This window comes from Garra rufa, chromosome 25, assembly GCF_049309525.1.
Source record: "Garra rufa chromosome 25, GarRuf1.0, whole genome shotgun sequence".
NCBI classification, from domain to species: Eukaryota; Metazoa; Chordata; class Actinopteri; order Cypriniformes; family Cyprinidae; genus Garra; species Garra rufa.
The window spans coordinates 8,838,735-8,865,373 of record NC_133385.1 but is presented as its reverse complement, the minus strand read 5'-3'; the positions used below and the strand labels follow the sequence as shown (position 1 = coordinate 8,865,373).

Here is a 26,639-nt window from a genome sequence, read left to right as displayed (position 1 = left end):
TTGATTTGGCCACACAGTTTGTTCTTTCTGGCCATGTTTCTCCATCACTGAATAAGGCTTTATGAACTAGAGAAGGATAAAGAGATATGAAGAGTTAAAGAACAGAAAAAAAAATTATTTCTCACCCTCCAATTAAAGAAAACGATTGCTCTGAGGTCTCCTCTGATTGACACTCACCCCTGACAGGCTGTGATTTGCTTCTAGGCGGTGCTGGAAATTGAGAAAGCCAGCAAGTCTGACGACTGTATGCTAATAGAGACACTTTATGATAATTCAGACCTTGGATGCTAATCGCGAAGCTCCGCGCAGACGTGACATTTGGTCCCGCTCACAAATAGAGGGCAAATATACGAAACAGGACAGTGACACGAATGTCAGCGACTCTGATTAAGTCCCACCACATCAGCCAATGTCAGTGGTGCATCATTCAGGATTATTTCCTGCCAAATTAGAAGAAAAAAAAAAACATGCTGTCCCTGCAGAAAAGACCAGAACTGTTGGTCTACAGCAGTTAGGTGGTTCTAACTGGTTTATATTGGTTTCTAGGCCAGTTTTAGTTTGTCTGGTGATTTTCAGGCATTTTGCAGGCAAGAATACCAAATGCAGACCAGCTCTGAGATTTCTATTGGTCAAATGTGTTGGTTTTAGACTGATTTTTGGCACCTGACAAAGCAATGTTGGTCACACCATCATAAACTAGCTGCAAATTCATGCTGGTCTTTTTAACAAGATGCCTGTTTGAAGTGGGTGGGTGTTTTACTTACTTCTGCAGGTTTATTTTGGTGTTTAGTACAGTGTGATGTTGTGGTTATTCAACAGCTTATGATTGCATGAGCCAAAAATGCTTTTTTGAGATGAGCATTGTTTGGTCATTAGCATGAAGTCAATCAACAAACAAGGTTAAGAAAGCAAAATGTCACAGGACAGTAATTATTGTATATTTAGAGACCGTCCTCAATCAGATGAAAATATATTCAGAGAGCACAAAGAAGCTGTAATACTGGAGGAAGAGGGCGGAACTGACCGGATTTAGAACCGGAAAACAGGAAAATTGGAAATCAGAGGAAATACTGAATTTATTCACAGAGAGAAAAAAAAAAAAAAACACATTCAAGTTCAACATGATGGAAGACAAACCTTACAATTCACTATGGTTATCAGAGTTTCTACAAAAATAAATAAATAAAATAGATTAATTAATTAAACAATATATATTAATATATTAAGCAAGGTATTTGCTGTTTAGCCCAAGTCCAAAAAAAATTGATTATACAAATAAAATTAATTTTAAATAAAACAATTGTATTATTATTATTATTAATAATAATAATAATAATAATATTACTATAAAACAATTATTTAAAAAAAAATCAGAATTTAATACACATTAATAGATAGCTACATGGATTAAAAAAATGTAAAAAAATAATAAATATAAAATATATACACACACACACACACACACACACACACACAAATAAATAAAACAATTAAAAAGATGAATTAAATCAATTCTAAATATAATACATTAATATATCAGATAGATAAAGTTAACATGTAAAATATATTTTATAATGACCTATACGTATAGAGAGAGAGAAAATTTTATTATTTATTTTGAATACAAATATATAGAAAAATACAACAAATTTAAAAAGTTGAATTAAATAAATAGTAAATAAATTATGTTTATTTATAAATAAGATAAATAGAAGATCTATGGATGAATAAGAAGTATAATGTATTTTTAATAATTACATTAAAAAGTATATATGTGACCCTGGACCACAAAACCAGTCATAAGGTTAAATTTGACAAAACTGAGATACATACATCATATGAAAGCTCAATAAATAAGCTTTCTATTGATGTATGGTTTGTTAGGATAGGACAATATTTGACCGAGATACATCTATTTGAAAATCTGGAATCTGAGGGTGCAAAAAAAAAAATCAAAATACTGAGAAAAATCACCTTTAAAGTTGTCCAAATTAAGTTCTTAACAATGCATATTACTAATCAAAAATTACATTTTGATAGGTTTACAGTAGGAATTTTACAAAAAAAAAAAAAAAAACTTCATGGAACATGATCTTTACTTAATTTCCTAATGATTTTTGGCATAAAAGAAAAATCAATAATTTTGACCCATACCATGTATTTTTGGCTATTGCTACAAATATACCCCAGCGACTTAAGACTGGTTTGTGGTCCAGGGTCACACACACACACACACACATACATATATACATATATATATATATATATAATTTTTTTTTTTTTTTTTTTTTTTTCACATACATAAGATAAATTTAATTTTGAATAAAAATAGAAAATACAAATATATTCATTTATTAATATATAAGACAGATAAAAAGTAAAAATTACAATATATTTAAAAATAACTTTAAATAAAAAAAATTATATATATTCCGAAAATAATATATACAAAAATAAAACAATTTAAAGAATTACAAAAAAATAAATACATTCTACATTTAATGCATATTTGAATATATAAGATGATAGAACGACAGAATGATAGAGGTAGAACAGTAGATAGAACGAGACAGACAGACAGATCAAATTAAGAAATTATATATTTTTTTTTTAATTCAATTTATAATTTACTACATTCTTATTTTTGATTTGGGCTAATTAAGCAACTACATTACAGCCATTTACAACACCCTAGCAACTGCATAGCAACCTAGCAACCATCCACAACACCCTATAGGGAATAATCTTGCATTACTTATGGATAATATGACCTTTTGCAAACAAGGTTTTAACATCAATCTGCTGGACTTTAGCAGTATTGGAGAAAAGGTACATACTGTTTTTTAGAGGAATAGGAACAATAGCTAGTTATGAATTCTGTAGAAAAGGAGAAATGTCACATTCTGACACTCAACACCAAATTAAAATGCTAAAAATATTACATGACGTTCTTGCCTTGTTCTCGCTCGCTCGGTAATCAACAGAAAACCGCAGTGAGCCAAACAAATGTTCTCTTAAAGACAGCTGACACATTTAGAAGCGCCGCCTAATATTTCATGTTAACATTTCAACTCTGCCGCCAAGATAAAGTCTGCTAAATCAAGCATATTATTAGCCGCTGTACTTTATTACTGCCTTTATTAATGATTTAAGAGCTGATTAGCATGTTCCTTTTAAATGTTTTAATTATTTCTCTGGCTTAGGCAAATATCCATTCTGTTGACTAAGATTAAAGATGGGAAAGTTTCTCGGGTGCAATTTCCTGACATTTCTGTAGAATATCCTTTTTTGACTTGATGTTAAATTATTTTTTTCTTGCTTCACAACCTTTATGATGTTATTTTATCTCACCAGAAGTGTGAAAAGGGAACACTTTCATATCACTGATTACATTTCTCTTTTTTCCCCTTGCTTCCATGATAATGTTAAATGTTTTAATTTAGATAAAATATTAAATTAAATGTTTTGATTAATTGTGTTCAATAAATCCATGCACATTTATTAAGAAATACATTAAATGTGGTAAGTAAATAAATGAAGCAAATAAACTAATATTGACTTACAAAAATAATAAAAGACTACTACTACTGGGGGGAGGGGGCTTAATTGTGATGAATTGTGCACAACAATATAACCTTGGGCATTAATTTAAAAAAAATTAAATATTAAATTACAAAATAATAAAATACTACTACTTTTAATACTATTTATCTGCTAAATTAACTGCACGTTATTTGATAAAAGATTTAAAAAAAAGGTGTGATAAATTGTGCACAACAATAAAACTTGGGCCACTCATTAAAATTTTTTAATTATATTAAATTAAATATTGCATTTGATTAAGGTGACAATAAAACAATAAAACCTGGGGCATTCATTTAAATAATAAAATAAAATATATAAAAAAAAAAAATCAATAAAATGAATTACAAAAATAATAAAACTAACACCTTCACTACCATTTATCTGCTAAATTAATAAACATTAATAAACATTTTATTAAAAAATAACAAAAGTATAACTTTTACTACTACTTTCCTGCAAAATTATTTATTTCAAATATTATTTTGTAAGTTATTTGAAGAAAGAATAGATTTAAAAAAAAAAATATATATATATATATATATATGTGTGTGTGTGTTAATGAATTTGCACAATAAAACCTTGGACATTCACTTTCACATAAAAATAAATAAATAAATTTAAATAAAATAAAATATTGAATTACAAAAATAATAAAAGTCTATTACTTTTAATATTACTAATCTGCTAAATTAATTATTACAATATTATTGCACGTTATTTGATAAAAGATTGGATTTTTAAAAAAAAAAGGTGTGATGAATTGTGCACAACAATAAAACCTGGGACATAAAATAAAATAAAATAAAATAAAATAAAATAAAATAAAATAAAAAATAAAAAGACCACTTTTACTACTATTTATCTGCTAAATGAATAACCGTAAATGTTACTGCACATTATTTGATGAAAGGTTATGATATTTTGTTACAGGTATATGCGAGAAAATAATAATAATAATAATAATAATAATAATAATAATAATAATAATAATAATAATAATAATAATAATAATAATAATAATAATAATAATAATAATAATAATAACACCCCTTAAAACAGTACATAACTTAAATTAATAAACATTTAATTAAAAAAAAATAACAAACCTTGGACATTCATTTAAAACAAAAATAAAATAAAATAGTTATGTGAATTGTGCACATTTACACGAAAAAAACAAAACAAAAAAATTAAAACTAATTAATCAAAATCAATAAACAATTACAAAAAAATAAAATACTTTTACTACTATTGATCTCCTAAATGAACAACTGTTAAGGTTATTGTTCATATTTTTCAATAAAAGATCATGATTTTAATGTGTTAATAAATTGTGCACAACGAAACCTGATTAAGAAAATACATAAAATTCTTAAAATGTAAAATAAAATAAATAAATGTTTAATCATAAAATATAAAAAATAAAACTACTTTTACTAATATTTACCTGCAAAATTAATAACTTTCAATATTATTGGGCATTTATTTGATAAAAGATTAGTTTAACTTTTTTTATTAGTTTAATTTGTTGAATTGTGCACAATAAAACCTTGGACATTCATTTAGAAAGTACAATAAATATGGATAAAATTAAATTAAATAATTTTTTATAAATCCTTATTTAAAAAAAAGCAGTAGAACTTTTACTACTATTTATTTGCTAAGTGCGTTTAAAAAATGCTATTGTGCATATAAAAAATGCTTTTAAATTTTTCATCAAATGTAGCACCTTACAATACTTTTTTTTTTTTTTTATCTGACATAATGATCCCTTCTTACTCGATTCCTCGAATCCATCACTGGCCAATGCCCAAAGTATACATTATGGCCCGGTTTTACAGACAGGGCTTAGACTAAGCCAGGATTAGCAGATAGTTCAATTAGGATATGTATGCAATTTTTATAAACATGCTTAGAAAAAAACATTACTGTTGTGCATCTTGAGACAAAACAAAGGCACCAATATATTTTTAGATCAGTCTGTGCAAGTTTCTTTCAGTTTAAACAGCTCAGACTTATATTTTAGTCTAGGACTAGGCTTAAGCCTTGTCTGTGAAACCGGGGGAATGAGTCTAAATTAAAGACAGCCACTGAAATCTCATCCAGCACATTAGAAAACAAAACTCTGTGTGTAGTGCATGAGCTTGTATTGTCAAACTGCTGGGGAATCCCACTCCACTTCAACTGACTGAGATCAAGAGCAGAAACTCACACAAGCCTGTAGCAGCAGCACCATTCATCCTCCCCAACAACTCAACTATCAGATCTATAGTGTTTTGAGAAGTAAACCCAACAACACCTCGTCTTCCACATTCAGATTTGTCAGATCCGCCCTCGTCCACAGAACAACGGCACGCGCAGACAACACGGAAAAGCAAAACACTGTCGGAAATAACAAATGCGTCTGGGTTTTGTCTCAAGCTTCCTTCTCCTACAGAGCAGCACAATCAGCCCAAATGAGGTGAAATTACAAAAACATTTGCAAAAATAAACGCTATATCTATCACCAGCTCAAAATAAATAATCACAGCATGGAGATTAACAGCAGTGGTTCCATTTCAAAATGCTTTCAAAATCAGACACAAAAGAACCGGGTGTAATTTAGTACAAAGCCCTCGCTAAAGCCTATCGCATACTGTGTGTTTTTTCCTTTCGTACACTGTGATGACGGATTACTGCAATTGTTAACAACAATTACGTTTTTTTGTTGTTGTTGTTTAAAAACTTTTATGTACAGTCGTGGCCAAAAGTTTTGAGAATTACATAAATATTGGAAAATGGAAGTTTTTAGTTTTTATAATAGCAATTTGCATATACTCCAGAATGTTATGAAGAGTGATGAGATGAATTGCATAGTCATTCTTTGCCATGAAAATTAACTTAATCCCGAAAAACTTTCCTCTGCATTGTTAAGAAGGCTTCAGGGCGTCCAAGAAAGTCCAGCAAGCGCCAGGATGGTCTCCTAAAGAGGATTCAGCTGCGGGATCGGAGTGCCACCAGTGCAGAGCTTGCTCAGGAATGGCAGCAGGCAGGTGTGAGCGCATCTGAACGCACAGTGAGGCCAAGACTTTTGGAAGATGGCCTGGTGTCAAGAAGGGCAGCAAAAAAGCCACTTCTCTCCAAAAAAACATCAGGGACAGATTGATCTTCTGCAAAAAGTATGGCGAATGGACTGCTGAGGACTGGGGCAAAGTCATATTCTCTGATGAAGCCTCTTTCCGATTGTTTGGGGCATCTGGAAAAAGGCTTGTCCGGAGAAGAAAAGGTGAGCGCTACCATCAGTCCTGTGTCATGCCAACAGTAAAGCATCCTGAGACCATTCATGTGTGGGGTTGCTTCTCATCCAAGGGAGTGGGCTCACTCACAATTTTGCCCAAAAACACAGCCATGAATAAAGAAGGGTACCAAAACACCCTCCAACAGCAACTTCTTCCAACAATTCAACAACAGTTTGGTGAAGAACAATGCATTTTCCAGCACGATGGAGCACCGTGCCATAAGGCAAAAGTGATAACTAAGTGGCTCAGGGACCAAAACGTTGAAATTTTGGGTCCATGGCCTGGAAACTCCCCAAATCTTAAAACTTGTGGTCAATCCTCAAGAGGCGGGTGGACAAACAAAAACCTACTAATTCTGACAAACTCCAAGAAGTGATTATGAAAGAATGGGTTGCTATCAGTCAGGATTTGGCCCAGAAGTTGATTGAGAGCATGCCCAGTCCAATTGCAGAGGTCCTGAAAAAGAAGGGCCAACACTGCAAATACTGACTCTTTGCATACATGTCATGTAATTGTCGATGAAAGCCTTTGAAACGTATGAAGTGCTTGTAATTATATTTCAGTACATCACAGAAACAACTGAAACAAAGATCTAAAAGCAGTTTACCAGAAAACTTTGTGAAAACTAATATTTGTGTCATTCTCAAAACTTTTGGCCACGACTGTATATTTTAACATGCTTGCACTGGTGCAAAGGGTGATTGGAAATTAGTTTTGCCACACAAGAAATCTCTTTTTTTTTTATCTTCACTGCTATTTTTCAACAACAATGTACAAAATGCATTGAACATAAATAAATCTGGTGGTGTTTATTTGCGTTTTTCTTTTAAATAAGCACAAAAAAAAAAATTGCAGAATTGCAAGACAAACAAATCAGAATTGTGTGATATAAACTTGCGTTTGCTAATAAAGTCAGACTTTTTTTTTTCATTTAGACTATTTCCCCAAATTCTGTAAACTTGTGAGAAAAGAAGTACGAATTGTAAGTTATCTCACAATTCTGTAAACTTGCAAAAAAGTAACAATTTTCTCACAATTCTGATTTTTTTCTCACATTTCTGAGATATAAACTCACAATTGTGAGAAATAAAGGCAGAATTGTGTGATATAGACTTGCAGTTGTGAGTTATAAAATCAGAATTGCGAGATATAAGCTTACAATTATGAGTTATATAGTCTGAATTGTGAGACTTTTTTCTTGAAAATGTGAGTTTGTGAGATTTATTGCGAGTTTATATCTCGCAATTCTGAATTTTTTCACACAAATCTAAGTTATCTCACAATTCTTGCAAATATGAGTTTGTATCTCGCAATTCTGACTCAATTTCTTAAAATTGCGACTTTATTTCCCAGAATTGCGAGTTTATAGCTTTCAATTCTGAGAAAAAAGTCAGAATTGCGATATGTAAACTCGCAATTGCAGTTGAGTTTCTCACAATTCTAACTTTTTTCTCACAATTCTGAGATATAAACTCACAATTGTGAGAAATAAAGTCAGAATTGTGTGACATAGACTTGCAGTTGCGAGTTATAAAATCAGAATTGCGAGATATAAGCTCACAATTGCGAGTTATATAGTCAGAATTGCAAGATACAAACTCGCATTCGCAAGAAAAGTCAGAATTGTGAGTCTTTTTTCTTGCAAATGTCAGTTTGTGAGTTTTATTGCGGGTTTATATCTCACAATTCTGACTTTCTCACAAATCCAAATTCTCACAATTCAGATTTTTTTTTTTTTTTTGCAAATATGAGTTTGTATCTCACAATTCTGACTAAATTTCTCAAAATTGCGACTTTATTTCCCAGAATTGCGAGTTTATAGCTTTCGATTCTGAGAAAAAAGTCAGAATTGTGATACGTAAACTCGCAACTGCAGTTGAGTTTCTCACAATTCTAACTTTTTTTTCACAAATGTGCCTTTTTTTCCTCACAAATGCAAGTTTGTACCTTGCAATTCTGAGATATAAACTCACAATTGTGAGAAATAAAGTCAGAATTGTGTGATAAACTTGCAGTTGTGAGTTATAAAACCAGAATTGCGAGATATAAGCTTACAATTGCGATATATTGTCAGAATTGCGAGATACAGACTCGCATTTGCGAGAAAAGTCAGAATTGTGAGACTTTTTTCTTGCAAATCAAACAAGAGTTTGTGACTTTATTTCCCAGAATTGTGAATTTATATCTCACAATTCAGATTTTTTTCTTACAAATACAAGTTCTCACAATTCAGCCTTTTTTTTTTTTTTTTTGCAAGTATGAGTTTGTATCTTGCAATTCTGACTTCATTTCTCAGAATTAAGACTTTATTTCCAAGAATTGTGAGTTTATAGCTTTCAGTTCCGAAAAAAAAAAGAGATAAAAAGTGGCTTTTGCCTTTTTTCATTTTTTATTCAGTGGCGGAAATGGGCTTTTATGAATTTGACACCTTCCTTACTTCTGACAAATCTTCTTCTTTTGGAAAGTCATAGGAATGCTATTTTGGATTTTTCTTTTGTTAAGGGGCAATGGAAACACAAATTACATTTATTACAGTTTCCGTTCACAACTGTTTGTGTTTTCCCAACAGTAGCTGCGTTTCCATTACCCCTTAAATTGCGCAAAATGAAATTGCGAATTGAAAATACGCCTAATGGAAATGCGTTAATTGTGGAAAAACTCCCATATATCGCAAAAAAAGTTTACGCTCACATGAGGTGGTTTTTCAGGCAATTCGAAAAAATATATTGCAAATATTTTGCAAAACAGCAATGGAAACGTTTTCACATTTGATTAACATTTTATTTAGTTCCTTTCTCTTTTTTTACTTTAAGTGGCAGGGGCGCCGCTCGCAATTTTGGGCCCTATGACAAAATATGAGGTTGGGCCCCCCTACCACACAAAAGCAGATCTCTGGGGGCCCCTAAATGCGTGGGCCCTTAGAATTGTCCTAACTTTCCCCCCCTTAGCGGCGCCCCTGTTAAGTGGTAATGCTAAAAATAAGTAAATGTGTAAATCGTGCTTTATGTATATTTTAACATGCTTGCACTAGTTCAAAGGGTGATTGGACATGAGTTTTGCCACACAAACAAAAAAAAAATTTGTTTTCTAGCTTCACTGCTATTTTTCAACAATATACAAAAGGCATTGAACAATTAAATCTGGTGTGTTTGCATTTATCTTTTACCTTGTTTTGAGTCATTTCAGTCAAAAACTGGCTTCTGGCTTTGAATTCTCATAGTTTTTGGTTTGTCTTGACAAAGCAAGTTGGAAATAAATTGTATAAGAAGGTGAACCTCCAGGAATGTTGGACTGTAGAAAGACACGAGCCGTGACAGATCTTACCGTACAGATGTCTTGGCATGATCATAACACCTGCCCTCTTCTGCTACAGGTGTGCTGGCAAACTGTCGCAGTCATGAACAGAAGCTGGAGATAAAGATGACATCTGGAAGCAGCTGAAGCTGTCAGGCTTCATGTCTCCATCCTCCCCTGAGGGAGGACAAGAAGATGAGTGTCACCAGTCATCACTCCTTCAACATCCTGACCATCATCTTCCTAGTTCTGTGTACTACAGGTAAGACAACGTGGGCAGATGGTTTGGTTGGACTTACATACGCAACAGTGGTTCATTATATACATGCTGTCTGAGTTCTGCAGGTAGAAGCATCAGAACCCCTGAGGAATATCTAAAACTGACAGCATTCAAAAGCACTAGGTTGTTTCTTCAACTATAGGTACTTTTGGGCATGTGAAGAATTAGAAATGAATGATTATACAGTAAATATACACAAATATTAGATTTTTGCACACTTTAGGCTTATTTTAAATGATATGATAACATATTAATTTAATTAACTTAATTTCATTTTATTTAAAATGCTCAAAATAAATGTAATAAATTAATTTTATTGGGTGAAAATTGGCTTATCTAATCAGACTGTAAATATTCAAATGTAATTTTAATTTAGGTTGTTTTAAATTCTTAATATAGTTCAAATGTAGTAATTTATTATTTTGTAATGGAAACATTAGGTAGGAAAAATAGATAAAGACATGGTTCATAACAGATCACAAGAAAGTAGAGTTTCAATTTGCTTAAAATAAAACATTTTATTTATAATACTGTAAATATACACAAATGATATATACTTTTGGATAACTTAATTTGGTAATATCAATTTATTAATTTCATTTAAAATTTAAATTTGTAAAATTCATTTAAAATTGTGTTTAAGAGCTTTTTACTAATTTTAAATAAATTATTTAATTAAATTATTTATTTTAAAATGTAATTATTTAATTACCTGTTTCTTAATCACATTGCACAGTTAATATTAACATTTAATTTGTCTTTGGTTTGATTTAAAAATTTATGAAATATACAAAATATTATTTTCACAGTGCTGGACGATTTTAAATTAATTGATAATATTTTCATTAATTTAGTTTGATATTCATTTTAAATGTAATTTATTAAAAGCAAATTAACAGCCCGAATTTGTGCCAAAAATATTTAAAATGAACATACATTTAAATAAAATTTAAATATTTACTGTGTGATTTAATTGACAATGATTTCATTCTTATTATAATTGTATAAATGTAGTAATTTATATTTTTATTATGGGGAAAACATTAAGTAGGAGAAATAAATAAATGGTTCAACAGATTTAAGGCGACCACAAAAAAAGTCAAGTTTAAATTTGTTTTAAAATTAAAAGTATTTTATTTATCCTACTGTAAATATACACAATGTATTATATGTAATTTAAATTTGTATTATGTTAAATTAATTTAAAATTTAATTTAATAAGCAAACTGACAGACAGTTAAGCAAAAATTGATTTTATTATTTTAAATATTTATTCAGTTTTATATAAACTTTTATTTTGGTTTGGGTTAATTTAAAAATGTATGTTCTGTAAATATACAAAATATTTTCACAGTTCTAGATCATTTTACATTTGACAATATTTTCATTTATTTAATTTGAAATTCATTTTAAATAGAATTTATTTGGAGCATTATTTGTGAAAAATGATTTAAATTGAACATAAATGCAAATAAAATGTAAATATTTACTGTGTGAATAACTGAAAATTATTTTATTTATATTATAGTTAAATGTAGTAATTCATATTTTTATTAATTTATTTTATTGAGTAAAACATTAAGTAGGAAAAATAAATGATAAATGAAACTTATTTATCATACTGTAAATATACACAATTACATATATATATATATATATATATATATATATATATATATATATATATATATATATATATATATATATATATTAGATGCATGGATCATTTTAAGTTTTTTAAATTAATTTTAAAATTTAAGGCAAGGCAATTCAATTAGAAATTCATTTTAAATGTAACTTATTAAGAGCAAATTGAGCCATAATTTGTTCAAAAATGGTTAAAAACCCAATTTGAATATATACTGACTTAATAGGAAAAATAAATGATAAAGACATGGTTCAAGACAGATTTAAAGTGACCACAACACAGTTCAAACCCATTTGTTTCAATAAAAACCAACCCATGGGACATAAAGGTGCCTGTGGATGAAGAAACATCCTTTTATGAGATTTACCGCTCTCACACAGCCTTTCTCTTCCCAGAATCTCTGAGCTGTCCAATTTGTTTCGTCCATTGTCCATCTGTGTCTCACTGAGCTTTAGATGGAGTCTCACTGTGAGTTCTGCCTCCGCTGGGAGACCGAAGCTCCCATAACATTGATCGGGTGTGAGATTGTGTGAGATTACAGGTCATAAAGCTGGATCAAATCGAAAGACCTCTTTAATTATTAAAGACAGGCGTGAGTCATTCTCTCCGCAGCAGAGTGGAAAGCCTTGGACAGCAAGGAGAAAATCATCACGAAACAAACACCGATAGCGTCACGAGTCTTTAGATATGCGGTGTGGTGATTATCACCAAAATGTATAAGGTTTCATTTAGTAGGTTTGCACCATCTGTGAATGTATCTAAACTATTAAGGCTGAAACTCTTAGTGATTGAGATTCAAAACAAGTACATGTGGTGCTGCGGCAAGGAAAGTTGGCTTGTGTCTGCTGGTTCTGTTTGAGTTGTTCAATCGTGTCAACATGGGTTAGTCGCTCAGACCTCGCTGTCACTCTCTGTTTTGAATTCGGAGATGAATAATGAAGCAGAACTACGACTGTCATCTATTAAAAACAAGCCTTGTAGCGTTGCTTTCGTGCATGTGCATTGAAACATTATTCCAAGCACGTCTTTATGCAATTTGTAAGAGGTCCGCTAAATGTGGTGAACATCATTAAATCAGGGTGAATTATAAGTCAAATTCAGTGATTAACTAAAATGCATCTCTTAATAATTCAAAGACTTGGCTGACGATCAGTCGTTTGAAATTGAACTGCGAGCTGAACTGCATGCAACTTAATATGTGAAGATGTGGCCCTCGTGCAAGCGCTGAATGTTTGAGTCCTGCCTGCAACATCCCCATGCCATTCATTTTTTATTATTGCCTAAAAATAACAAAGTAACCACGGATCTAGTATTTGTAATTCATTTTACTTCTGTTATATGATTTATTATTATATTATATTATTTTATATTATATTTTTAAATAAATATATTTAATGTAACATTTATTATACATTTTATTCATTTTACTTCCACAATATAACATTTGTATATTATTATATTATATTATACTTAAATAAATATCTTTAATGTGACATTTTACATTTTCTATTTATTTTACTTCCACAATATGACATTTTTATATTATATATTTAAATAAATATCTTAAATGTGACATTTTACATTTTCTATTCATTTTACTCACACATTTTTTATATTATTATATGATATTATATGATATTATATTATATTATATTATATTATATTATATTTAAATAAATATCTTTAATGTGACATTACATATTTTCTATTCATTTTAACTTCTGCATTATATTATATTATATTATATTTTTAAATAAATAGTGACATTTTTCATATAATGTATTTAAATATAATATAATACAGTATAATATAATATAAATTTGATATTCATTTTAATTTTTTTTAATTAGGAGCAAATTTAATTAGGAGACAGCCCTAATTTGTGCAAAAATAGTTTCAAATAAAGAAATGTATTACAATTTTAATTATATTATATATTTGTAATAAATATCTTTATAATGTGACATTTGTTATGCATTTTCTATTAATTTCACTTCCACAATATGACATTTTTCATATTATATTATATTACATTACATTATTATATATCTTTAATATGAAGTGTTGCATATAATATTTTATTATATTGTAATCCTTATCTATTGTTATTTTTATTATGATTATATTATATTTACAATTAATTTTACTTCCACAATATGACATATAATATAATATAATATAATATAATATAATATTATAGTATATTATATTATAGTATATATAAATAAATACCTTTAATGTGACATTACATATTATATTTGCAATTCATTTACTTCTACAATATAACATTTACTATATTTTTATATTATATTATTTTTAATAAATAATTTTAATGTGACATTCATTGTCTGTTTTTTATTCAACTTCAGCAATATGATTCATTATATTATATTTTTGAATAAATATCATTAAATGTAAATGACATTATATAATCATATTTCCAATTAATTTTACTTCTACAATATTTATTTTATTTAATATAATACAATATAATGTGATATAATAAAATAAATAATACAAATATATAATATACTGTATTGTATTATATTAAGTTTAAATAAATGTAAATATAATGTATATTGTCACATTAAATATAATTCATTTTACTTCCAAAATAACATTATATTATACTATTTTAATGAATACTTTTATGTGATATTAATTTTTGTATTCTTTATTTAACTTCTGTAATATGATTTATTATATTATATTTTTAAATAAATATAATTAATGTGAAATTATATATTATATTTCCAATTAATTTTACTTACACAACATTATATTATACTATATAATATTAAAAATATTTTTAAATAAATAAATATCTTGAATGTGACGTTGTATATTACATTTTCAATTCATTTTACTTCCACAATGAGTTATTATACTATATTTTTTTATAAATATTTTAATGTGAAATTATATAATATATTTACAGTTAATTTTACTTCCACAATATGAAATTATATTATATTATCTTTAATATAACATGTATTACATATAATTTTATATTTGCAATTCATTTTTCTTCTTTTATATTATATATTAGTAATTTTATATTTTATTATATTGTAATCCTTATCAATTTAATATCTTTAATATGACAGAAATTATATTTGCAATTAATTTGACTTTTACAATATGACATTTACAATATAATATAATAAACTTTAAATTGATTTTATAGATTATATTACAGATTACATTTTACTTCTACAATATGCCATATATATGATATTATATTATATTAACAGCAATTAATTTCACTTCTATGATATAATATTATATTATATTGGAAATGGTGAGAACTAATAAATTGTTTACAGTAAGACGTAATAAGAGAACATTCATTAAGAATGTAAAGACACAATAAGCAGGGTTGCCAGGTTTTCATAGAAAACCCCACCCAATTGCTACTCAAAAGTAGCCCAATCGCATTTCAGGGGTAAAAATAGTGTTTTAGGGTGTAAAATATACATTTTTGGTCGAGTCAGGGACTAAATATAACGTTATTGGGGTCCTTCCAACTCATGGCCATGAAAAACAACCCGTAGCAATAGTGTTAAAGTAGCCCAAGACTTGGCAACACTGACAAAAAAAAAAAAAAGACTGTCCAAAAAAAAAAAAAAAAAAAAAAAAAGACTAGCCAAGTCCTAATTGCTAGTTAATCAGACTGTTAATAATCTAACATCACATGCTCACTGTCCTGTCTATGCCTGTCTTTTTGTACAGCTCTCTCTGCTCACTTTCGGGTGTGTGAGCCTTACACCGACCACAAGGGGCGCTACCACTTTGGATTCCACTGTCCTCGTCTCTCGGACAACAAGACGTACATGTTCTGCTGTCACCACAACAACACAGCCTTCAAGTACTGCTGCAACGAGACCGAGTTTCAAACAGTCATGCAGGTCAACCTGACCACGTCTCCGGACGGCTACGCTCACAAGTGAGTCTCCTGTCTTCAGCTACAAACACAGCATTGACTCCAGATCATTATAGCAGGGAGAAGCTGCACAAAAGTCATTTCTACCTTGAAATTCAAAACCGTGATCCTGGAGTTTATACTGACACTAATAGCCTGGTTGCAGTGTCATACAATATAATTTTGGTTACTAGTGCCAAGTGTATTTCTCAGGTATTATTAGTTTTTCCCCAACAAAAGTATCCAAACTCACAAGGTGAGTAGTATAGAAATATGGAAAATATTAAGAACTGCATTTGAAAAAGGCCAACATAATATGCTTTAGCATTACTATTACATGATAACGCATAATGTACAAAAAGATCATCATATTTGTAGTTATTACTTATTATAAGAAGTACTTATAGTACTCATATTGTTTATATTTCTGTATCTTTTAGATCCTTTTGCATCATATATGAGAAAAGCCAAACATTTTAACAACCCATAATTATTAATATTCACAAATCAATAAATGACAATAGCTTAATTAAATTAATATTTTAATTAACATATTATAATTAATTTTATTTTATTTTAAAACGTTTATATTTATATATAAAATATGTATTTTTATATATGATCCAAATTATATATACAATTGAGATCATATAAAAATTTATATTTTACATATAAATATTATTATTTATTAATACTATTACCCATTTCCTTATGGTTTTATGTTTTAATATATGATCTAAATGATATATTTAATTTAAAAGACTAAATTCAAAGTCACTGTTAATAATTAATAATATTTACATTTATATATAAAATATTTCTATTTACATATGATCAAATTGTATATATAATTTAGATCACATAAATATACATATTTTATACACACACACACACACATATATATATATATATAAAAAAAGATATACATAATATATACACATTACATGCAATTAATTAATTATTACTATACTATAATACTATTATTGTACTATAATAATTACTAATATATAATTTATTACATTTTTTAAATACCATTACCTGTTTCCTGTTTTTTAGTTTTAATATAAAATATGATTTAAATTATATATTTTAAATAAAATTTACAAAAGATTAAATTCAAATTGTTACTGACAAAATATAATTAATAACAATTATTACCAAATTAAATCTATAACTCATAATACACTTTGATCAATCATATTTTAAATTAATATTATATGAATCATTTAAATTTGTTTATATACAAATATATATTAATTAGTTATTTAATTATTTTTGCATATCTGTGGCATTATTATTATTACATTAAATATAAAACAACCTATAATTAATATCCACAATAGCTTAAATAAATATTTTAATTCATATATTTTAATTCATATTTTATTTTATTAAAAGACATATTTATATATAAAATATTTATATATGATCTAAATTATATATCATTTAGATCATATATAAATATTTTCTTAAATATTTATATCTTTGTCTCCACGACAATGTATTTCTCATTTTATATATATTAATTTATTTATTTATTTTTGCATATCTGTGTCGTTATTATTATTATTATTATTATTATTACTACTACATTAAATATAAAACAAACTTTAATTAAAAATATCCACAATTCAATAAATCACAATGGCTTAATTAAATTAATAATAATACATTAATATATTTTCATTAATATTTTTTATTAAGAAAAATATGTACATTTATAATATATATATATATATATATATATATATATATATATATATAATATTTAGAATTATATGATCTAAATTATATATCATTTAGTTAATATATAAATATTTGATATAAATATTTTTATTAAATATATTACCCGTTTACTGTTTTAATATAAAATATAATATAAAAATTATATATTTTAAATTCAAATAGTCACTGAGAAAATACAATTATTAACAATTGTTACCATATTAAATCTGCAACTTCTAATACACTTTGATCAATCATATTTTAAATGATCATTTATTATGATATATATATAAAATTTTATTTATTTTTGCATTTTTATTTTATTTATCTGTGGCAAATAATGCAGTTCATTTATCCATTTCCGTGGCTCCAGAGCACCATACATTTCAGAAATTCAGAAATTTCAGAAAGAAAGAGATTAAAAATAGAGCCACTGTAGAAAACCATTGTATGAGTGTCATTTTACATAATTGACATCAGAATGATGCTCATGACCAATCAGAATCAAGTATTTCAGAGCTCATAATATTGGTTAATATTTTTTTTATCAATAGAAAATTGTTTCACAAGATTATAAAAGCCAATTTTAGTTTTTTGCCCAGAGGTCACACCTGTTCTGTTTAATTTTTATCACTATGAAGTGCTCCCTTCTCATCAAATATTAACTGAAACTACTAACTGCTCTCAGATCCGACTAACAGCCTCACACTGTCCTTCTGAGACGGTCTCATGACAGCTAATGATGTGGAAATGTCTGAGACCGTGGTGTGCCGCTGCGCTCTCAGGCAGGCTGGAAGTTCCTGAAAGGCCGGCCGTCCTGGTGGGAAGCCATTTCATTCTCATCTGTGGTCAGCAGGATGTAGCCAGTGATATTTACTGATGGCCTGAGGTTAAATCACCCTCAGAAGCAGCCAAGAGGACAGAAACCAGCATGGTTCGGTGCTTCTGTATATAAAGGCATATCTGCTGCCGATTTGAGTTATTGTGCATCAGGCTATTGTGAGTTCAGGTTAAAAATAATGCCACATTGACGTCAACAACACATGCTTAGAGTCTGATTATGGCAGAGAACCACAAATTATTATGTTAATAATTAATAATAAAATAATGTGAATAAGATTTGAAATATATCAAAAACGAGTTAATTCAATAGCATCATTCTGATGTGAGTTATGAAAAATGACACCCATGCATTGGTTTCCTATACAGTGGTTTTATTTTTAATCTGTTTTAATATCACTTCATAATTTAAACTCAAATATTTTATGTCCATTTTTTTTTCATTTATGCAGTATTTCTGGAATATCTGATGCTCTGGAGCCACAGAAATGGATGAGCTGCATTAGTTGCCATAAAAATAAATAAATAAATACAAACAAGCAAATTAATGAATAAATAAAAGGTCAATTCATCGTCTTTGTCATTGAGACCGATATATAAATATTTAATATAAAAAAAAATATATATATATATATATATTTTAAATATCTAAATGTTTTTCTTTGTAATAAATATTTTAAAATATGATTTATCAAAGTGTATTATAAATTCTAGATTTAATATGTTAATAATTATATTTTGTCAATGACGATTTCAATTTAGTCTTTTTTTTATTAAAATATATAATCTAGATAATGTTTTATACTAAAACAAAAACAGGAAAGATTAATATAAGATTAATATTTTATTATATATTATTTTAATATGATATATTATTTTAAATATTAAATTAAATTAATTAATTTAATGTATTAAATTGTGAATATTAGGAAATACAGGTTGCTTATAATATATTTCATATATATATATATATATATTTATTATTAATAATATATAATAAATAATAAGTATTAATAATAATAATAATAATAATAATATAATAATAATGTATATTATAGAAATATATAATAATTATATATTATTATTAATAATAATAATAATAATAATATTATTATTATTAATAACAAACAACAACAATTCAATTAATTTTAATTTTTAAACTGGTGACATTCTACTGGTAAAATGGATTTATGAGGTTGTGTGTAGGCCCCAGTTTTATTTTGTATATTATCAGAATATATATTTTAAAGAATATATATTGGATTAATTATTTCACACAAAAGTGACAAAATGACCTGCACTGACCTGCCACAGAAAAAAATATATATTTAAATAAAATGTCCTTGTTATATAGACATTATTATTATTATTGTTGTTATTAATATAATATCTAATATTAATCTAATATTAATCTCCTTCATAATATTTCTTCCTCATAAAAACAATTTTGGCAGTACTATATCACCAGTATTATTATTTGTTTTGATTTATTATTTATATATATATATAATAAAAATATAAATTAAATATTAAAAACTATAAATATGCAAAATCATAAAACAAACTATAAACTAGAAAACAGGACTATAGTTTTATATAAAGTATAAAACAATAAACCATAATGGCTTAATTGACTAATATATAATATAATAATAATAATTGAAGCATTTTAATATTTTATATAAATATTTTTGCTTAAATACTGTTATTTTATTTTTTCTACTCATTTTACTTTCTTACTGTCATATATATATATATATATATATATATTTATTATATACACATTGCATCATATGGGACAAAGCCAGTCACTTTGCAAAAACTTTGTAACCCACTTTGCTTTTTGTCCTCATAAATCTATTTTGGCAGTAGTATGTCACCAGATATTTCTGGAATTGTAGCAGTAAAAAAAATAATAATAATAATTTCCTAGATAAACATCTGAATAAATTTTCTGCTTAATCAAAGTTGATTTTCCTTTAGCAGACTGTTTGGATCTCTTTGATGCTTTTCACATCACATAAAAAAGCGAAAATCCCTTTAATCGCATGTATTACACTGCAATTCGTTTAAAACTAGTCAGTAATTCTGCTTCATGTACTCGCCAAATCCAGTTTCACTCCCGTTCTGAGAGCGTTCCTGTTGGACTCTGGGTTCCAGCATCAAAGAGATCTGATATCACACGCATGGCATCTGTTCCCCTTTGCTCTTGTCTCTAATAACACGATACATTATCAGCTCCTCAATATTGTCCCTGTCAGTTGTGGCCTTGTCAGACAGCACAAGGCCTGTGCTTCATCAAAACGTGAACGTATTGCAGTTTCTTTTCAGTCTGGCCAGGGATTTATACTCAGAAGGAACTGTAAAATGCTTTATTAAGACTAAATGCCTCATATAACGCTAATGAATTTTGAATTTATTGAAGTACTTTAGCTTTTTAAGACCACTAGAGCTGCTAAAGAGTTTCCATCTCCTTTGCGTGTTTTTTTGATAGTGCATGTCGTAAAAGAAACATTTGTTTATGGCCACATAAAATGTTAAGTGCATCTAATTCTTCCCTGTTTTCTCTGTCGCAGTAATTACTCTGCATTAATCGGCGTGTGGATCTACGGGTTCTTCGTCATGGTGCTGCTAGCGCTTGATTTCCTCTACTACTCGGCCATGAACTATGAGGTGTGCCGAGTTTATCTGGAGAAGTGCGGGTTGGGCGGCCGCTGGCTGAAACAGGCCCGTGGACAGTGGCACGGCGACGGACAGGAGGAGAGGGACGGACGGCCCGCTCAACCCGCTCAACCCGCAGCCCCGTCAGAACCTCAAGAGCATCATCACGAACACAGCTGCAGTCAAATCAGACACAGCCTGGCGGGAGACGCACAGTGCCCGGCACAGACTGCACACAATACCACAACAGCCTGGTGAGTAGAACCATACTGTTTGAAAAATACTGAGTGCATCTTAAAGGATTAGTTCACTTTCAGAACTAAAATTTACACAATTTACTCACCCCCTTGTCATCCAAGATGTTCATGTCTTTCTTCCTTCAGTCGATAAGAAGTTATGTTTTTTGAGGAAAAAATTTCAGGATTTCTCTCCATATAGTGGACTTCTATGGTGCCCCCGAGTTTGAACTTCCAAAATGCAGTTTAAATGCAGCTTCAAAGGGTCTTAACTAGTGAAACAATCAGTCATTTTCATAAATAAATTAATATTTGTACACATTTTAACCACAAATGCTCGTCTTGTCTAGCTCTGCGTTGCGCATGTGTGCACTCCCGTTCAATACAGTTAGGGTATGTCGATAAACTCCCATCTTATTTTCTCCTCCAACTTTAAAATCATCCCACATTGCTACCAACTAGGGCTGGGCCGATAAACGATATCATATCGAATCGCGATAAAATTTATGTTAATAACGATAAGCTCTAGACATTTTTTGCTCGATATGGATTAATCTAAGAGCCAATCACACAGCAGAAATATGAGACAACAGTCAATCAGCGTGCAGCGTGCGTGTGCACGTCAAAGTACAAAGTTCATTTATTACCGCACTTTGCGAAGCAAACTTAACACCAGGACGACAAAAAAAAAAAGAGAGAGTGGAAGCAGCGACGAAAGTGAAACTAACCTTGAGTTATTATCCAAAGATGTTGAAACATGTCGACAAAAATAGGTAGCACGAATTCCGTTATATAAGTGGTTTGGCTATCTAAAAAGTGACTCTCAGCTCAGCTGAGAGTTTGGCGCGATTGTTAAAACTGAAACCGAAAGCAAAAAACGCACGCGCATTCAAAAGCAATTTTAATCCCCCTTGTTTAAAGAGTGACTCCCCAATGCACACAAATTAGGCTACATGACATATCTAGGCTGTTATTAGTATGTAGGCTATGATAGGTTGTGAATGTCTATAGCTCTGTATCATGCTTGAAATATTCGGTCTCTATTTGCAATTAGAATAATGAGAGAGTAGCCTACTTTGATTATGGCTGAATTATCTGCACTTAATACGATTAAGAAAGAACTGTGTCGTAATTTTTGGTTATTTATACTGTAGATTGTTTCAAAATGCAGTGGTTGCCTCTAATTTAAATAGCTCAACCTATAATAGAGAAAATAAACAATTATGTTAATAATAATAAATAAATAAATAATTGTTACAAATTATGTTTTTACAATAATTTTATGGTTTACATTTTGTACATTTACCATACTCATATACAACTTTTATTTTTTAAATTTATTTTAGTAAGTTGTTTTAATTTTAAGGCCAAATCTGTAATCTGTTTTTGTTAATAAACTATACTTTAAAATGTAATTTAATGAACCCTTTAATTTTTGTGGCTTTAGTCACTGTTGGGATACCATTTTAAAGCTGGCAACATCAACAGCTTATATCGAAATATATATCATTATCGTTCAATATGGGAAAAAATTATCGAGAATACATTTTTGCCATATCGCCCAGCCCTACTACCAACCCAGTGTTTACAAAGTGAATGTACAAAGGTGGTCAAACGCCCTTTACAAAAAAAAAAAGGTAAAACAGTTATGTAGGGCGATTTTGAAGTTGGAGAAGAAAATGAGATGGGAGTTTTTCGACATACCCTAACTGTCTTGAACGGGAGTGCGCATGTGCATCGCAGAGCTAGACAAGATGAGCATTTGGGGTTAAAAAGTGAATAAATACTAATTTATTTATAAAAATGACCAATCGTTTGGCTAGATAAGATTATTCCTCAGCTGGGATCGTTTAGAACCCTTTGAAGCTGCATTTGAACTGCATTTTGGAAGTTCAAACTTGGGGGCACCACTGAAGTCCACTATATGGAGAGAAATCCTGGAATGCTTTCCTCAAAAAAAATTCTTTACAGCTGAAGAAAATAAGAAATGAACATGACAATGGGGTGAGTAAATTATCTGTAAATTTTAGTTCTGGAAGTAAACTAATCCTTTAAAGGAATATTTCATTTTTCTCATTTTAGGGTATCAATTTGGGCTACAGTGGCTTGGTTTCTATCCAAAGTTGTGAATTTAACTGATGCGCAAAACTGGAATATCGCATACAACATTTGTGAATAAGCACAGTTTCATTTAGCGAGTCAAAAAAGAACAAAATCACCACTTACTGATAATCTGGCACTAAATATCACTAAGTAAGGAAAAGCCATTGAATATAATAATTTTGATATAATAAACTACTTGTGCTCAGAGCGAGCAGAGAAAGCACAATAAATGCGGTCATTGCTTTCGGAGGTGGATGTCTGATGTTTGGGAATGCAGTCTTGTAAAGGCTGGAATACACTACACGACTTTTAAAATCTGAACAGATTTTTGAAACAATAGGCATCATACACTTACCGACTTTGTAAACAGTGACAGAGGAAAACTGGCCATCATACACTACACGACTGAGGATAATACACTAGCAGACTTTGAAGTCCTTCCGATCACAACAAACTCATGCAGAAACGGGAGTCTTGTTGCTAGGAGACGCATAACAAATGAAAACAATATGGTTCTAAAATCGGCTGAAAATACCAAACATGTTTGATATCCTCCGACTGGAGAATCAAAGTCTGAAGCTAAAAAAAAAAAATCGGAGTCTGTGACTATCATACACTACGCGACTTTTCTATGGAATCTGTCAACTCAAACCTGCAGACTCGCTCTGACTTTCAGCAGCTAGCTTCAACTTCTCCAGACTGTAAATCTGTGGAAAATTGGGGCAAAAATCGCATAGTGTATACAGAAATACTTTGACGACAGACTTCACTCGCGCATTTAAGAATTACCATAATATTTCAGATGCTTGTGCAACAAGTTTGGTCCACTAGTCAGGTTTTCCCATCCAATCATGCAAAGTTACACAACTTTTTTGATGCGCATGGAGGAATTTATTTGGCAAATATGTTTCCATCTCCCATTATTCGCATTATGTCTTTTCCGCACAAGACAACAACCACCTCAAGTGACCGGAAAAACGCTCATTTGAGGTGGTTTTACAAATTTTTGCTGTTTCCATCACTTGTTTCTAATGCAATACTTCAAACCCCAACATTCATAAACACAATTTAACACCCTAAAATGACAGTAAAAATTGTACAGAGAAGATTTAAACATCTGTACATTTTTAAACATTGTACAAATAAATATATTTTTTTAAAAGTGCTTTTAAAAATCATTTAAAAAAGTTTTTGATATATAATGTATGCAACTATGCAACAACTAGTGAGGAAATAGATAAATATGCACTAATTTGCATAAACTTCCAGAACCGAAATAAAGCCAGGTTCAGTATTTTTAGATCTATGTGCGTTCGGTGTTAAAGAGACAGCAGCCTAAGAAATGAACAAAAAAAAAATCATTCACTGATCTTGAATGAATAACTTTCGTAACTTTAATAAGGATCAATACTTTATTTATAAAAAAGAAAACTATGCAGTGTTTTTTAAACTTTTGATTTAAATTTCTGTACGTGCAATTTGTTCAGTTGTATTTATTTATGCTATTGCTAATTTATTTGCTTATTCCTATTTTGTTTACTTGTCTTTAACATTAAATTGTTAAAGACAAGTAAACATAGGCAAAACTTCCTTTTAGGCTTAAGTGTTCTGTGGGCTGCTGATTTTTGCTGATTCGGTTTTTCAGCTGCAACAGAAAGCTTTGTAAAAACACAGAATAAAAATATTTGACTTAATTTATTGACTTTGTGTTATTGGAATCAAAACTATGAATTGTTAAGAATCAGAATCGATAAGCAGAATTGGAATCAATAAGATTCAAACGATACCCAACCCTAGTCGCGAAATACGTACCAATAATACATATCACTGCAGTTTCCAATAGAAATGTCCGCCTTAAAACGGCTAGCACTTCTTTTCGTACACAATTATGATTAACTTTCCAGAGGTAACAAGCTTGCTCGGTAGATCAGCCGGCATGGAATTGGACATGCGGGATTCCAGAGTACGAATCGAAAAGAAGCTCAAATGGCATGTATGCGATTGTGTTTTTACGTTATACTGGCTTTTGTTCACACTATCGGGTAGGTTTAGGAGTATCGCAGATGGTACGTTATTTTAAAACATCATAGAGCATTAGAGTTACAGCTCCACTCAATGGACATTTCAAGTCAGAACTGCGGTGACACATAACCTACTTATTGGTACATATTTCGCATCAGGAACGTTTTCGTCATGAGACCAGGTTGATAAATTAGAAAATACTGTCAAAAGCCAGAAAAAAGTAAATCCATTTGTTTTAGGAATAGAATATATGATATTTGAACAAACCCCTCTGTAAAAACCTTCAGAATAAAACTGTAAAGTCTGACGTAAATGCTACCGAAGTGGAGATTTCTGGTTCAGTGCTTGATGTTAGAAATTGCCTTTCAAAATAATTGAAATCTACAGACGCAAAGAGATAAAGTTTAATAAATGAAAGACTTAATGTGTACTTTGGATACTTTTCTTTCCACTAGTCTGAAAGAAGACAATCTATGGTGGCAAAATCTCAAAACTGGAAAGGGCCTTAAAAACAATGGTTTTCCCAGTAGTGTTTTTCCTTAAATTCCTCAGATATGTGGCTCATTTCTCTCATCTGTAACCTCCAATTTGGCTTTCTTTAAAGAACACAAAGGACAAGTCCAAATAATTATAGTGGATTGAGGTTAACTTGTACTAAACCTCCAATATTTTTAAGCACACACTCTTTTATAATCCTCACAAACTTTACAGACAGTCCATGTAAACTAAACCCCACATCACTCACACACACACACACACACACACACACACACACACACACGCACACACACACGCACGCACGCACGCACGCACGCACACGAGGAGTTTACTCAAACTGACGTGTGTATATCCTCTCAGGGGAGACAGTGTGGTTACACATAATTGGCCATGAACCAGATGCATCATCATCATCCCGAGCTGCAGATCCAACGCTTTAAAAATACCTTTTTCTACACAAACACCAGATCTGTTTACTAGCAGAACTAGGTCGCAATCAAGAATCATTTTTCTGTTGCTAGACTGCTGTCCTTGATTCTGACATTTA

The 26,639-nt window shown here is 29.6% G+C and overlaps 1 protein-coding gene across 1 annotated transcript in view; it reads left to right on the top strand.

Moving 5' to 3' along the window:
• Positions 1-10,240: 10,240 nt before the first annotated feature.
• shisal1b (shisa like 1b) overlaps positions 10,241-26,639 on the top strand; it is a 23,057-nt gene continuing 6,658 nt past the window's right edge. Inside the window, exons 1-3 of the mRNA XM_073831306.1 lie at positions 10,241-10,419; positions 15,818-16,031; positions 21,149-21,487. Of these exons, the coding sequence (XP_073687407.1) occupies positions 10,353-10,419; positions 15,818-16,031; positions 21,149-21,487 (620 nt within the window). The 5' untranslated portion in view covers positions 10,241-10,352. The remainder of the gene's footprint in view (positions 10,420-15,817; positions 16,032-21,148; positions 21,488-26,639) is intronic.